Below are 13,967 nucleotides of genomic sequence, written 5' to 3' on the forward strand. Positions count from 1 at the left end.
TACATATATATATATTTATATTGGCCTCTTAATTGTTTATAATGTCATCTGTAGACTACGAAATCCGTTGGAATACCACACCAATTGTCGGCTGCTTTGCATGGGCCAAAAAAATATTAATATACTGCTGACAAGAAAACCCAAACAGTTTTGAATGGGGGTCGACGGGAAGTGATTTAATAACATGTTTGCAAACTGAAATCTATATAGCTGAATTGCTGCTAGGTGTAAAGAACTCAGCTGATAGTGATGTAACAGCTGACAATTTTAAATGAAGCTGCTGTGAAAACAAGACAAGACAATGATACATGTCAAAAAGGGGAAAAAATTGCTAATTAATGTAGTAAATATAAAAGACATCAAATTGAAGAGGAATAAGTCATAACGCAATAGCTTTGCAGAAGAATGCACCCGCTCACCATCAGACAATAAACAGACACTAAATGATATACAGGCAAAGCAAACCTCCAGCCAGATAGGCATACGAGGGCCATAAGAGCGAATACAGGGATAATGAAACATTAAGGACTGACATGATATTAAATACAGTGTTAATCACCAGTGAAAATATTTTACCAACGGGTACTCACTAACGAATGAAGAGCCCGCATGGCATGTATATGTAAAATGAATGTTGTTCTTCCAACAGGTTTGGTAGTTTCTTTAAACTGCATGTGATTATAGCAACACATTATAAAACCTGTCTGACTTGCAAATAAAAAATGCTTTTTTAAATACCACTTACCATTGGGTGATTTTAACTAGATTTACAAGTATCTCATTAGCACGATAATGAATCTGATTTGAACTGAAGATGACACCTCAACAAAGTAATGCATAATTTAGTGACATTCAAGGAGCAATTGGGCTCACTACATGCATAAACTTTAATGTCTGAAGCACATGGCTCAAGAATATCAATTTCTCATGCAATTTTCTCAAACTGAATGGGATTAGAGGACTTACCACACCCACAACCCTGAGAGCTGCTGTCATGGAAATGGGCGGTGTGCTGGGCTTGGAAAGAGGCAGATGCCTTGGGGAACTGCCAGCCACTTGCTGACCATGATTTGGTGAACTGGGTGCTGCAGCAGGCGCCTGAGCAGGTCCATTCAGATTCTTGAACCCTTTGGCGACCAGCTAGACAAATGCATACAAATAGAAATAAAGATTAAATGGTTAGAAAACTCCTCACTGATAACTAAATCAAAACAGCTGTAAATAAGTTCAAGGTTAACAGAAAGAGTCAATAATTTAGAAGCGGATACAGAAACACTCCCAACTTTATGGACATTAAGCAAACTCGATCGTGCACTAGACAATCTGGTACTTAGTTCATATCATTGCAAGTATACACTTTTTTTTATTTCAACAAGTTTTTTTATTGTTTTTACATACACATAAAACATAAAACATACAGTCATCGTGGAGATCTCGTTACAGGGTTTCCAGCCAAGGTTCGCTGGTTTTGTGGCACCGCTTTACAGATTTTTCGTGCTAGGCTGACCCCCTTATCCAACTGCCCCCTTAGAGGGTAGGTGGGGGGTGTGAGAAGGAAAGAAGGAAAAAATAAAAGAAAGGAATAGAAAAATACAAGAGGTTTGCTATTCTTGCTGCTGACTCGGCCTCTGGGTGGGGTTATGCCGTGCTCAGGCTGGCTGTTTTGTGCTGGTACAGTTTAGCAAGAATACACTTTAAAAATATTTTACAGTCTCCTTAGTGACTTGATACACTGCTCGCTTCCTCTCTGGTGCCTTAAGAGAAGTCCATTTGTTCCACAAAAGCCCACGGTGTTTGCACCTGCTCACAATTATCATTCCAACTGAAATTTAAAACATAAAATGAGATATAATTAAGCGAAAAGGTGGTGGATGCATTTTAGGAAAGCTCCCAGACCTACTCCATCATCCACAACCAACCTGTTGCCCAGGAATACATCTGGCCGCCCACACCTTGGTACTGAATTCCCCGGGCCGCAGAGTAAAGTCGTAAGGGGACAGAGAATGGTGAAAGGGCTCAGCGAAGTGAGCAGCGGCCGGGTTCGCCTAATATGGCAGCAGTTTAATGAGGTGACCCAAGCTTGGCATTTGGGGACTCCAGGTTGCTGTTTACCAGCCAGTGAACATCAGTGAATGGCTTTTCATTGAGCTGGTTGACCCTGCTCAGTAAATAGATAGGCCTCTTTCCTGACACAAGCTCCTAAGTATTTCTCTTGGGACCCAGACTTGCAGGTACCTTCCCTGAGGGCCTAACATTGCTCCTATGTAATTGTAGATAATATTTATATGGCGCTTACTGCACCGTACAAGGAGTTGAACTGCGTTGTGGCGAGAACCACACTACTGAAAAACACAACATTAGAATTGAATAGTTAGTAGATTAGTAAGAAGTTCTATTTTGTGCATTAATTGTGTTAGGTTTGCGTCCTTGATTCCTCATGTTAGTAGAGTTCAAAATAGTGATAAAAAGATAGGAATGAATTTCAAAGGGGAAGTAGTGAATTGTTTTGGGTGTCAGTTGCTCCGCCGGCACCACCCCTCACAGCTCCCCCACCCCAAGCTGACAGCCTGTTGGAACGGTTTCCTCCTTTATCATTAGAGGTGCTGCTCTCACTCCTGCCCACAGTAAAGAGTGGCTCACCCAGTGACCCCGTACCCATGCACATCCTAGCCAAAGTGGGTCCCACTGTCAGTCCCGCTATCGCCGACACCATCAATGCCTCCCTTGCCTCGGGAGTAGCACCCCACTTGTGGAAGGGAGCTATGGTCAGGACCCTCCTCAAGAAACCCCACCTCGATCCAACTGACCTGAGTAATTACCGTCCGATCTCACTCCTCCCGGGAATCTCCAAAATAGCCGAGAATTATGTGAACCATACTCTCTCTTCATTTCTGGAAACCAACAACCGCTTACACCCCTCACAGATCAGCTTCCGCCCCGGTCAGAGTACGGAGACTGCCCTGTTGGCAGTCATGGAGGAAAGCCGAACACTGTTAGATGAAGGAGGTGCAGTGGCCATCATCCTCCTGGACCTAAGCGCAGCCTTCGACATGGTGAATCACCAAGTCCTGATTCATCGGCAGAGCAGGTTGGGTATTGCAGGTACTGCCCTGAACTGGTTTCGCTCCTTCTTGGAAGGCCGCACGTTCTTGGTCATCGAAGATGGCAGGAGCTCCAATCCCCGCCCCCTCCAGTGCGGCGTCCCACAGGGCTCGTCGCTGAGCCCCACCTTTTTCAATGGATACATGGTTCCACTAGCGTCTATCACAGCCCCATACGGTATCCAGATGGTCACCTACGCTGACGATACCCAGCTGGTGGTGGCCTTGAATCAATCTACCCCTCACTACCCCACCCTAAAATCCTGCCTCACCGAAGTCGTAAACTGGTTGGGGTCCTCCCACTTGAAATTGAATGGTGGAAAGACCGAGATCATGACCCTGGGCAATTTTGACAACATCGCCCTCAGCACCATTTGGCCATCATGCATGGGCCCAACCCCCACCCCAAAGCCCGAAATAAAGAACCTGGGCATCTGGCTAGACAACAAACTGACCTTCCAAACAAAAGCCACCAAAACTATGGCCACATGCTTTGGTCTCATAAGAACAGCAAGGAAGGTCCTTCCCCTGCTCCCCCCCCCCAAGCTAGGAAAATTATGGTTCAGTCTATCGTCCTCTCGAGAGTAGACTATTGTAATGTGCTTTACCTGGGTGCACCTGCCTCGGTCATCAACCGACTACAGACCATCCAGAACTACGCAGCCAGGCTGCTCACTGGTACCCACAAAATATCCTCGGCCAAACCCGCCCTGCGCCTCCTTCACTGGCTCCTCGTGAAAGAGAAAATAAGCTTTAAGTCACTCTGTATCGTCCACAAATCTCTCCAGGGCAAAGGGCCGCCCCTTCTCTCAGCCATAATCCACCCATATAAGGCCAGGAGGACACTGCGCTCGAACGGACTTCGTCTGCTCGCCACCCCAAGAATCACCCGAGCCAGGAGTGGCGGTAGACTGTTCTTCCTGAACGCAGGCAGACTGTGGAATGCTCTCCCTCTGCAACTTCGAAACCAACCCAGTCATGCCATCTTCAGAAAACAACTGAAAACCCTCCTCTTCCCGTAAACCTCATCCTGTTCTGTCCATCTCTTGAGTAGTTCTGCCTAGAGCTGGGAGGCCTCCGGGTAGCCATGCGCTCTATAAATGCACTTTTCATTTAACTCATTTCAGTTAGTTGGGTAACATGGCTAAAAAAGGAGGGGTAAGTTTGAGAAGGATGTTTGGGAGCCCACTGTAGCCAGAAAGGCCAGCTAGAAAACAGCTTTGAAAAATTCTGGGTGTAAACAGAAGGTGTGATATCATCTATAGATCAAATAAGCAAAGGGGGTTTGAAAGAGCAGAAGAGAAAAATATTTTCTAGCTTCCATGCTTGAAATCTGATATTTATCTTTATACAATCACTTTAAAAAGCAGATCATAATGATGCAAATACATATATAAAAACACCAAGAACAATATTAAAAAAGACTCTAAAACCATTATCGACCACTAACATTTTTAAACAGAATATCAACAATTCATGTACACATTATCTATCAAGAGAACATAAATAACTAGAAAGTATTAATATCAGTTAGGCCCAATCAACAGTAAAAAAGAAAAAAAAAAAAGATTAAAAGATCATTACATTAAGCAAGCATAGTGTGGACTTTAAAAACATATCCACAGGTGAACATAATTCGGGGCAATCAAGTTGTTGCAAATATAGCAGTGCCACTCTGCCCTTTGTGAATTTGCGCTACTGTAAAAGAGGGATATAAAGCATTGTAGGAAAGTGCCCCTTTTTCCATGGTTGCCCCCCACTTTTGACAGCTGTTGATGCTCTTTGACCAAGTGTGCCCTTGGTTCCTGCCAATCAGGTACCTAGGGACCTATGTTCTTTCCCTAAAACTGTACTGTTGTAAACCCAATTGGCAACTCTCTGGTCACGTGTAAGTCCCTTGTAAAAGATACCACGGGCACTGTGGCCAGGGAAGGACTGCAGCAAATATTGCGCAACCCTTAGAGGCCCTGTACCTTAACACGCACACTGCCCTTGCAGGCTGCGTGTTTTGGTGCATAGAAAACTGAAGAGTCGACATGGCACAAATGCCTGTGTGCCATGCCTATAACCCTCTGCCTATGGTATAGGTAAGCCACCCCTCTAGCAGGGTGCACTATACAACTAGTGAGGCTACAGGTGCATGAGCCATGTACTCCAGAGGTGAGGGTACAGTTGTATGAGCACTGTACCCCTACAGTGTCTAACTCCATTCTTAGACAATGTAAGTACAGTAAGGCCATAAAAAGTATATGATCTGGGAGTTTGTCATTACGAACTCCACAGCACCATAATGGCTTTACTGAATCCTGGGAAGATTGGTATCAAACTTCTCAGCACATTAAACCCATACTGATACCCCTGAAAAACGACCTAACTCTAGTGTCCTGGCTGTGTGGCTGTTCACCAGGTGCCACTGCCAGACATATTTCTGGACCCCTGGGTCGCGAGCCTTACGCTCTTAGGGTCCTGAAAGAAAAGCACATCCTGGGTTGAGGTGCCAAGCCTCCTTCCCCAGGATGGGAAGGGTCCAGGAACGGAAAGCTTGTTTGTGCACTGTCCCAGCCATTTGCTGCTCCCAGTAACTGCCTCCCACCGGTTCTAACCCCCACTTTGGGAGGCAGAATCGGTGGGAAAACCAAGATAGGAGGAGAGGTGTGCCCACCTTTGCTAACCAACCCCTCTGGTGAGGGAGGCGAGGTGAAGCACAACTCTCAGTCCCGCCATCTTGAAGATGGGGAGACCCAGCCAACCAGAGTGAGGCTTAAGCCCTAGCCTGTCCCGACCTCGACTAGAAAGGTTCATGAATGCTAAATAGAGGGAGCGACGTTTTGCAAACCTATATTTGCTCACTTAAAGATGCAGATTTAAACATTGTTCAGTTGTTCCACGCCCTTTCCTAAACCCATATTGAACTATGGCAGAGCATTATTCTCTGAGCCCAGAGTAACAGCCCATCCAAGACAATTCTGTCAATGATCTTCACCATGGAATCAAGCAGAGACATGGGATGGTAAAATTTCGGCTCCTGCACGTTCTTTTTAAAAACAGGTACAATTATGGATGAAAGCCAAGAAAGCGGTATGCCAACCTTGAACGTCGAGTTTATAATATAAAGGACTAAGGTGGTCCAAACCTCAGGGTTTTCCTTGTACAAATCCATTGGGAACCTATCTGATCCTGGTGCACTTTTAGTGGGGCTATTGATTACGGCTTCAAACACTTCCTCTATGGAGAATGAGATATCCAAGGCAAAAACAGGGGAATCTCCACTCTCAGTTACTTGGACGCAGTCCACGGGAAAATTAATTTTACCAAAATGATGCATCCACTCCTCAGGGCCAATATTCACTCACAACCGATTTGTGGCACTATATGAAGAAAGACTGGCATTTATTAACTTCCAAAGAACCCAGGTATCTTTCGTTTTACAAGCATACATCAACATTTACCAGTGCTCAGTTTCCAGGCCAGCCTTTCTCTTTTTCAGAGCCATCTTATATTCACTCTTATAGTTTCTTATCATTTCTCTATTTATGGGAATGCGTTTCAGATCCCTTCAAAGCCAGACATCTGCTGCTCTACATACCCCATCAAACCATGATATGATGTGATCAGTTCTATTACAGACAGGCATAGTAAGCAGGACCCTAATATTAGAATACAACATCCAAAAGCTTAAAAGGATATAGGCTGGGTCACTCTTAATAGACGGACAGGAACTAATTGTAGGAAAGTGGTTTTCTGTTGCAGTAACCCCCCTACCTTTTGCCAGATTTGTGATGCACTTTGACTGAGTGTGCACTGGGTCCCTTGTCAATCAGGTTCCCAGTGCCTGTATTCTTTCCTTAAAACTGTACCATTTTGGAATCTTTATGAGGGTAGTGCAAGCCATGCTCAGACGTAAACGTTCCTTGTTTTTGACCTCCTCCTGCTCACCCAGATTATGTGTTTTTCTCTGTTGAGTGGAACTATTTTTTCTTGCTTTTTTTTCTATAGTACCTCCACATTTTATTAATGTTTCGGCTCCTAGAGCCAAGATGCCGAATTAGAGATCAATAAATAGAACAATAATAAAAAATACTGAAAGATCGTATAAACATACTTCACTGTTTAACAGTCTAGAGTGGAGAAAGCAATTATTATCTGAGTCAAACACCACGGACAGATGTAATGATATCAACGCACTGAGACAATCAGCAGGCAGGTGAAGTTTGTCCAATGGTGCAATGGTTAAAAGAACTAATTCAAGGCAGCAGGAGAGGGGAAAGTCCGCTTTGGCACCAACATGTCAGTCATGGGCTAGAAAAGACCACACTTGCTTCTTCACAGATTTGATATTCTCTTATTGTCCCTAAAGGAGCCTTCACTTCACGCACTCTCCCCTGAAGAAAAATTTCTCGTAACAGGAAGCAGCAAGTGGTAGGAAGGTCCTTTCAGGTCTTAGGGCCTAAGGTTTGGAATGAGCCATCTCTCGATATTAAATGTATTTAAAATTGCTTCTTAACGTGTCATTCAAGCACTTCATGAGCAGAGGGAGCCGAGTAATAGGCAGACAGATGGTAGTGCTGACAGGGTCAAGATCAGATTTTATAATGAATGAGATGGAAGCCAAGGAAACCATCCACCAGTGAGTATGTGGGAATTGTTTCAAGTGATCCAGCCAAGCCAAACTGCTTGAAAAGGTGGAGATAATAATACGATGAAGAGCCCCCCTTAAGGCAAAGGTGCGTAATTCAAAGGAAGAAACTGGCCAGAAGTGATGAAGAAGGTATCAAGGAAAGGGAGAGAAAAGGAAAAATGCCCTCTGCTCTTGGAGTAAGAATTATATTAATTTTAGATTTGTATAGAACAAACAATCAAGAGTGTCCTAAATTCATCTAGAAAATGACACAGAGTACTGGTCAGAGTATGAGCTGCCAATATCGAAAATTATAGTGTGCAATCTGATAGTAAGAACTTTATATGCATGAAACACTGTTTGCTAAATTGGTGAAGGCAAATAGGGCATGTGAGTGGGGGAACATTAGCATCTTAGGGTCAACATAGAAGTATTTTAATTAGGACGCAAGCATGGTTGTCAGGTGGTTCTTAAAACCAAAGGCTGATGTCCCCATACCTGGGTAGTGTTCAGTTTTTAGGTGGAGAGCATCCACTTGATAGGAAGCAAATCTATGACACCTGGAAACGATCCAGCGTTTCCACAGTTTTTTGCATAATTTATGCAGCACTCAATGTCTGGAAGGGGACTGTTTGCATGTGTATACGCACGCACACACACAGAACTTTAGGGAAGTAAGAAGGTTCCACCACTAAGATTTCAGCTGCATAAAAGGTAAGAGTAAAGCTAAGTATGGGCCATACAAGATAGCACACTACCTCTTTTATAAAGAGAATAGTCTACTTTAATAAAACAAACAGGATGCATAGCGTCATACATGGCTAGAGTCCGATGCTTAATTAAGCCTTATCTCTGAAATAAACAGGATATCCAACCAAGTTCCATAACCTCCGAGGAAAGCACAACTAGAGATCTGACATTGGCACAACCCAAATTAAACCATAGCGCAGTCCTACTGGTTTCAGTGGACCAGGACAGGATGAGAGGAAGTTTGTGGTCAGAGATCAGTTTAAGAGATTTAGAAATATTAAAATTATGAAGCCAGCTAAGAGTGGCTGAAGAGGCAAAGCTATAGCAAAGTTGCAATACATTACTGCAGCTGTAAATCACAGGCACTGTTCCTAGAGAAGAAGGGGCAGTGTTTCAGGTCCAAGGTACCTACAGGACAGGGAACAATCCAGAAAGGCGTGATTTGGCGCAACACCAGTGTAGACATGCCAATCAAATTAAATGGCCACTAAGCATAGTTGACAGGCCAGGATCGGTTGGTTGCAAAAGAAGGAATCACCTTCTCAAGTGGCCACTGTTACTAATGACAAACCTGAAGAGAACAGTACTTACAGAAAAGGAGAAATGAAAGACTGGGAACCAAAAGAAAAACGAGTCAATAAAGAACAAACTCAACCAAATATGACAAAAGATTTCACACCGCACTATTAAAACCAAAGGTAACCATATAGAAATGCTTACCCAGGCCCCTTCCGCTTCTAAGAGGTCAATTGGCTGGTTTTGACAGTGTCCACATTGTGCTACGTCTAACTGGCACATAGGAATTTTATTGTTGGCATGTCTCTGCCATGGAACCATCTACAGAACAGGCAAAAAACTTTTCACCACATCAAAGAAACCTCATCAGCTACAACCCAGACAATAGACACCCACCAACATCCTCCTGTGTCTTTCTATACATAGTGTTTCAGTCACAGGCTGAGTGATTCAAAAGGGCTAAGACATGCTTAGATGTCCTGGTTGTGTTCTCCTATAGCCTGAAAAGCATCTCATGGAATATATTGTAAAAATATCACTGATATTTCATATAGAAATAAACAAGAGTTTACAGATGGTTTATATAAACGGCTATGCACATTAAAGTGGGAAGGTTGTCCTAGTCCTAACTGTAATCCTTCATTATTGCTTGCATCTGAAGATGTAGCTCATGTCATCTCTGACCACACAAGATAACAGAGGTAAGTGCTGGGTCCCTCTCACACTTCTTGCAACCATGCCCTTTAAATTTCTTAAAATACAAATATAATCTTTCTTTTTACACAAAGAACAAGATATCAAACCGATATGTCTCATGCTGCGGCAAGCACCGATAGTACAGAAACAACAAATGTAAGATTTTGATTTTTAGCTATGCTTCATGTTTGACAAAAGTGAAAAATATGAAAACACTCTCCTTACATGATCATCCCATGCTTTTTTCTCTCTTTCGTAGGCTTCTCTCCTTTTTCTCTCAAGTTGTTCTTTCAGTATGGCAGCTCGAGCATTAGCTTGGGCCTGAAAAACAAAAGTCATGTAGACATAAATGAAACCTTTCTCCTAGTCACTTATAGCTAGATTATACAACAAGCATGTCACCCTATAAGCTACAGGCATTGATGACTAATTATAGCTTAGTTTAAATGATATATCAGTAACAGTTCCCATAAATACTGAATCTTTACCAGAATGAAACACCTTCTTTAACTATTTAAATTCAGAAAGGATGTAAATGCTCCCAAAAATCCAAGTCCCAATGCATGGAATTGTGGCAGTCATGCAACACCAGCCTTGTTTTACTGGAAAGACTACAACATCATCAATTAATAATATGTTCTTATTTTAATGTTTATTCTTTTGAAGAACTCAATTTAACTGGATTCAATAGGGCGTATCAAAGCTGGAAAGTGTCTAAAATATGAACATTCCTTCTACCAGTCTGGTCATACCTATATGTAGATAGATATGATGGTAAAATAATCTATTGAGGGTTGGAAACTATCACAATCCATGGTAATGACTTAGTTATAAAGTGGGAAAAAAACAGGGGTGTGCCTTAACTAGTGCCTCATGAGTCATGCGTCCTAAGCTATAGATGTGCTTGATGAGTCTCTTCAAAAAAATAATATGGTCTATGAGCATTAGTCTGGCTCAGCCCAAAGAAAGAAGTGAATCCCAACCTTGCCAATAAGAATGTAGCCTCTCTGTCCCACATGAAGATAGTCCAGGATTACTCATCCTTAGACCATTCAACATATTATGCTACAGTTCCCTCCTAGAGGAGGGGGCAGACATAAAAGGTTCTGCAGTGAATTGGGTGCAGTACTTTTTCACCAACCACAGCCAGCAGGTAAAGATTAACAATTAAACATTCTTAAAAAAAAAACTGACAGGTTCCCTACTGGTGTTTGATGGTATCTACTACTGAACAAACTCCTTACCTTGTTTTAACTATCTCTCATACACAGTTTTCACCTTCTGAATCTGCTCCAGGTGCCAGGGTGGATCTAGAAGTAAGTAGCAGCAATTCTATGTGGAGCCAACCTCTGGTCTAGAACCTACTCTGAATGCGACAACGCAGAGCCATATAGGGTGCCGCTCTGCGTGGAGACACCAGGTCCTGTCGTTCTTTTCACATCCAGAGGTGGACAATGACTAACAGAGATGCGCACAGGAGCCAAACCAACTTGTGACTTTAATAAAAAAAAATCCACAAGAAAACATCTTGTAGAGGGGATGTGGGCAGGTGGTGAGGAGTCTGCAGGAAACAGGGTATCCACCAGAAAACTTGTGAATGAAGGTAACTTGTTTTTCTGCTGGATACTTTTTCCAGCAGGTTTATCACCTTTTGAATAAATGTCCAAGCAGCGCTCACAGGTGGGTTCATTTGAGCAAAGGATTACACCAAAATTTCTAGCAACACTGAGCCAGCAAAATGATAGTTCCTGCGGATTTGGGAGTCAATGCGGCAATGAAGGTAAGGACTTTTTATATACCTGATAGTCACACTGGAAGTTGCGAGAGAGGCGGACCTCAGATATTCCCTTTTGTTCCCTTCCAAGCTTCGGGTTATGCCGGAGAGAACTACACATATCTTCTCAACTCCCACAGATGCTTGGGAGTGGTTGGATAAATACAGGGCGGAGGGGACAGCCTGGGGTGCAGCGGAATAGCGATCTTGCCCACAGAGAAGCCTTAACTCTCTAACTTCTAGGCTGGAGTAAGGAGCTGAGGTCGAGCTCCTAAGCCATTCTCTCTGGGTTGCTCATTATTTGACAAAAGTGGGGCTCTTTTTAGAAGACCTATTCAAGAAGTTCTAAGTACTCTTCCCCCCCCCCCCAACTTCAGTGAGTTTTAAAGTTTCTAAAGTAAACACTACAGGGATTTAAACCAAGGCCCTTTCAAGATTTTTTTTTAAATTTGGAAAATAGCCAATTCAAAAGATGAGTTGTGCTAAAGTCAGGTTTTGGATTCCTGTTGTGTGATTAGGTGTTGACTAAGTTAGTCCAACAAATGCAAAGTCGTACATCCCACCGCTTATCTACTAATGTAGGAAGCTGGCTCTGCATATACTATACCAAAGTAAAGTATAGTGTCCAGACTCCAGTATAATCTACAACAGCTCTATTTGTGGTAGTGTGGTCGAGCAGTTCGGCTTATCAGTAGGTGTGCTAAGCATTTATTGTATTCACTCAGACAAGAACTAATGGCACACATTCAGACTGAATCCAGACCAATTTGGTACGTATAAAAAAGGTATACTTGTGTTTTATTCCTAGAACCAAGCAGAACTTGGCACAGGTAGGTAAAATATACTTTCAAATGCAAGGCTGTACATAGAAATGCAGTTGTGGATGAAATTGGAATTGTTACAGGTTTATATTTGCTTTCAAAACAGTTGAAAATGCATTGAAATTACTTTGGATTACTTTTTAGTTACACCGACTACTCTGGGTGATATCCCTAGATATTGCAACATGGGTCCTACAATACAAAGGTAAGTGAGACAGTTTCACGTTTAAAGCACAGTTACTTTTATCTCGTACTAAAACATGGTGACATTTTCAGAGAAAAAACACAACATGGGTTCCTATGTTATCGGTTTGCAGGTAAGTAAACAAATTACAATGCCGGGTGTCTGGGGTTAGAACCAAGGTTCAAGTTGGCACTCAAAGTGCACCACTAGGAGCACCAGGGCGGCTTAATGCAGAGTGCCAATGTTAGCCAATGAGGCTTGGGGGCTGCTCTGGAGCAGTCTTGGGAGCCAAGCTCCTAGGGTTAAGGTCAGAGCAAAGGGGGTCCCAGGTCAGCACCAAGTCCACAACACCAGTGGTGCAGGGGCAGCCGGGAGAAGGGTGCTTAGGAGGTGTTGGGAGCCCAATACAATCCTATAGAGGTTGCCAGCTTTGGATGTTGGCTGCAGGCTCAGTCCAGGAAGTCTTCTGGAAGGAACCAACAGCAGGGCAGGTAAGTTGGAGGGCTCGGGACATAGGTGCACCTCAGGTCCTCTTCTCCAGGGCGCAGGGCAGCCGATGAGGCGTGTCTTTTGCGGTCAGATTTCACCTTAACGGGCACTGGCAGTCGGGGGAGAGGAAGGGCGGTCTCCATGAAGAGGCAGCAGGAGATGTCAGGGAGTACAGGAGGGGTCAACCTACTGGTGGTCTCAGACTCTGGAGAGCTGGCACACCTCGCTGGGACTGGTGGGCCACTTGGACTCAGGCCGAAGGTGACCAGTGCAGTGGTGGTTCCAGGCTTCAAGGGTCTTTGCCCTCGGCAGGCTCAGAGTCTTTCTTTGGAGTTTCTTTTGAACAGAGCTGCTGTTCACATGACATCCGGTCTTTCTTGAAGGCAGTCAGTCCTCCCACGGGTTCTGGAGGTCACTGGCTGCAGACAAGTCAACTTTTGATGCAGGAACTCTGGAAACTGCAGACAGACCAGTAGGTCTGGGGCCAAGTCAGTTCTTCTCTACAGTATCCTCTGCTGTGAGACTTCTTCTGCCATTTTTCAACATAGTTTGCAGGAATCTGAGGAGGCAAGGTTCAGGGTCGCCCTTAAATAGTCAATTTAGGGGCGTTACAGGTGTGTGCAGGTTGGGATCAATAGGTCCCTTCCTTGGGGTGAGTACACCCCCTATTATGCCACCCTCCAGTGGGAAGAAAGCATGAGCCTCTCTCGGATTGGCTGGGTAGCCTCATCTTTAAGATGGAGGGTACTAAGATGTGTGCTTCACCTTCCCTTCCCCACTTGATGGGTGGGGTTGACAAAGGTGGGCACACCGCTCTTCCTCATTTGGTTTTACCACCGATTCTCCAACCATAAGGGGATATCAGAACCAGTGGGAGACAGTTGCTGTGAACATTAAAAGGCAGGGTCAGCTAACAAAGGCAGCAGGGCCTCTGCAGCTTCGCCTTCGTGGACCCAGCCCTTCCTGGGGGAAGAGCCATGACACCTGTGCTAAGGACGTGCTTTGTTTCTGACCCTAG

General features: G+C 43.9%; 1 protein-coding gene across 3 annotated transcripts in view; it reads right to left on the bottom strand.

The window, feature by feature from the left end:
• NEK1 (NIMA related kinase 1) overlaps nt 1-13,967 on the bottom strand; it is a 1,042,157-nt gene that overhangs the window by 524,956 nt on the left and 503,234 nt on the right. For all 3 annotated transcript variants that reach the window (XM_078677052.1, XM_078677050.1, XM_078677051.1), the window contains 2 exons: nt 9,907-10,002; nt 967-1,140 (listed from right to left, as the gene is read on the bottom strand). In XM_078677052.1, coding sequence (XP_078533178.1) covers nt 967-1,140; nt 9,907-10,002 — 270 coding nt within the window. The remainder of the gene's footprint in view (nt 1-966; nt 1,141-9,906; nt 10,003-13,967) is intronic.

The sequence above is a fragment of the Lissotriton helveticus genome, chromosome 2_1, assembly GCF_964261635.1.
Source record: "Lissotriton helveticus chromosome 2_1, aLisHel1.1, whole genome shotgun sequence".
Lineage (NCBI taxonomy): Eukaryota > Metazoa > Chordata > Amphibia > Caudata > Salamandridae > Lissotriton > Lissotriton helveticus.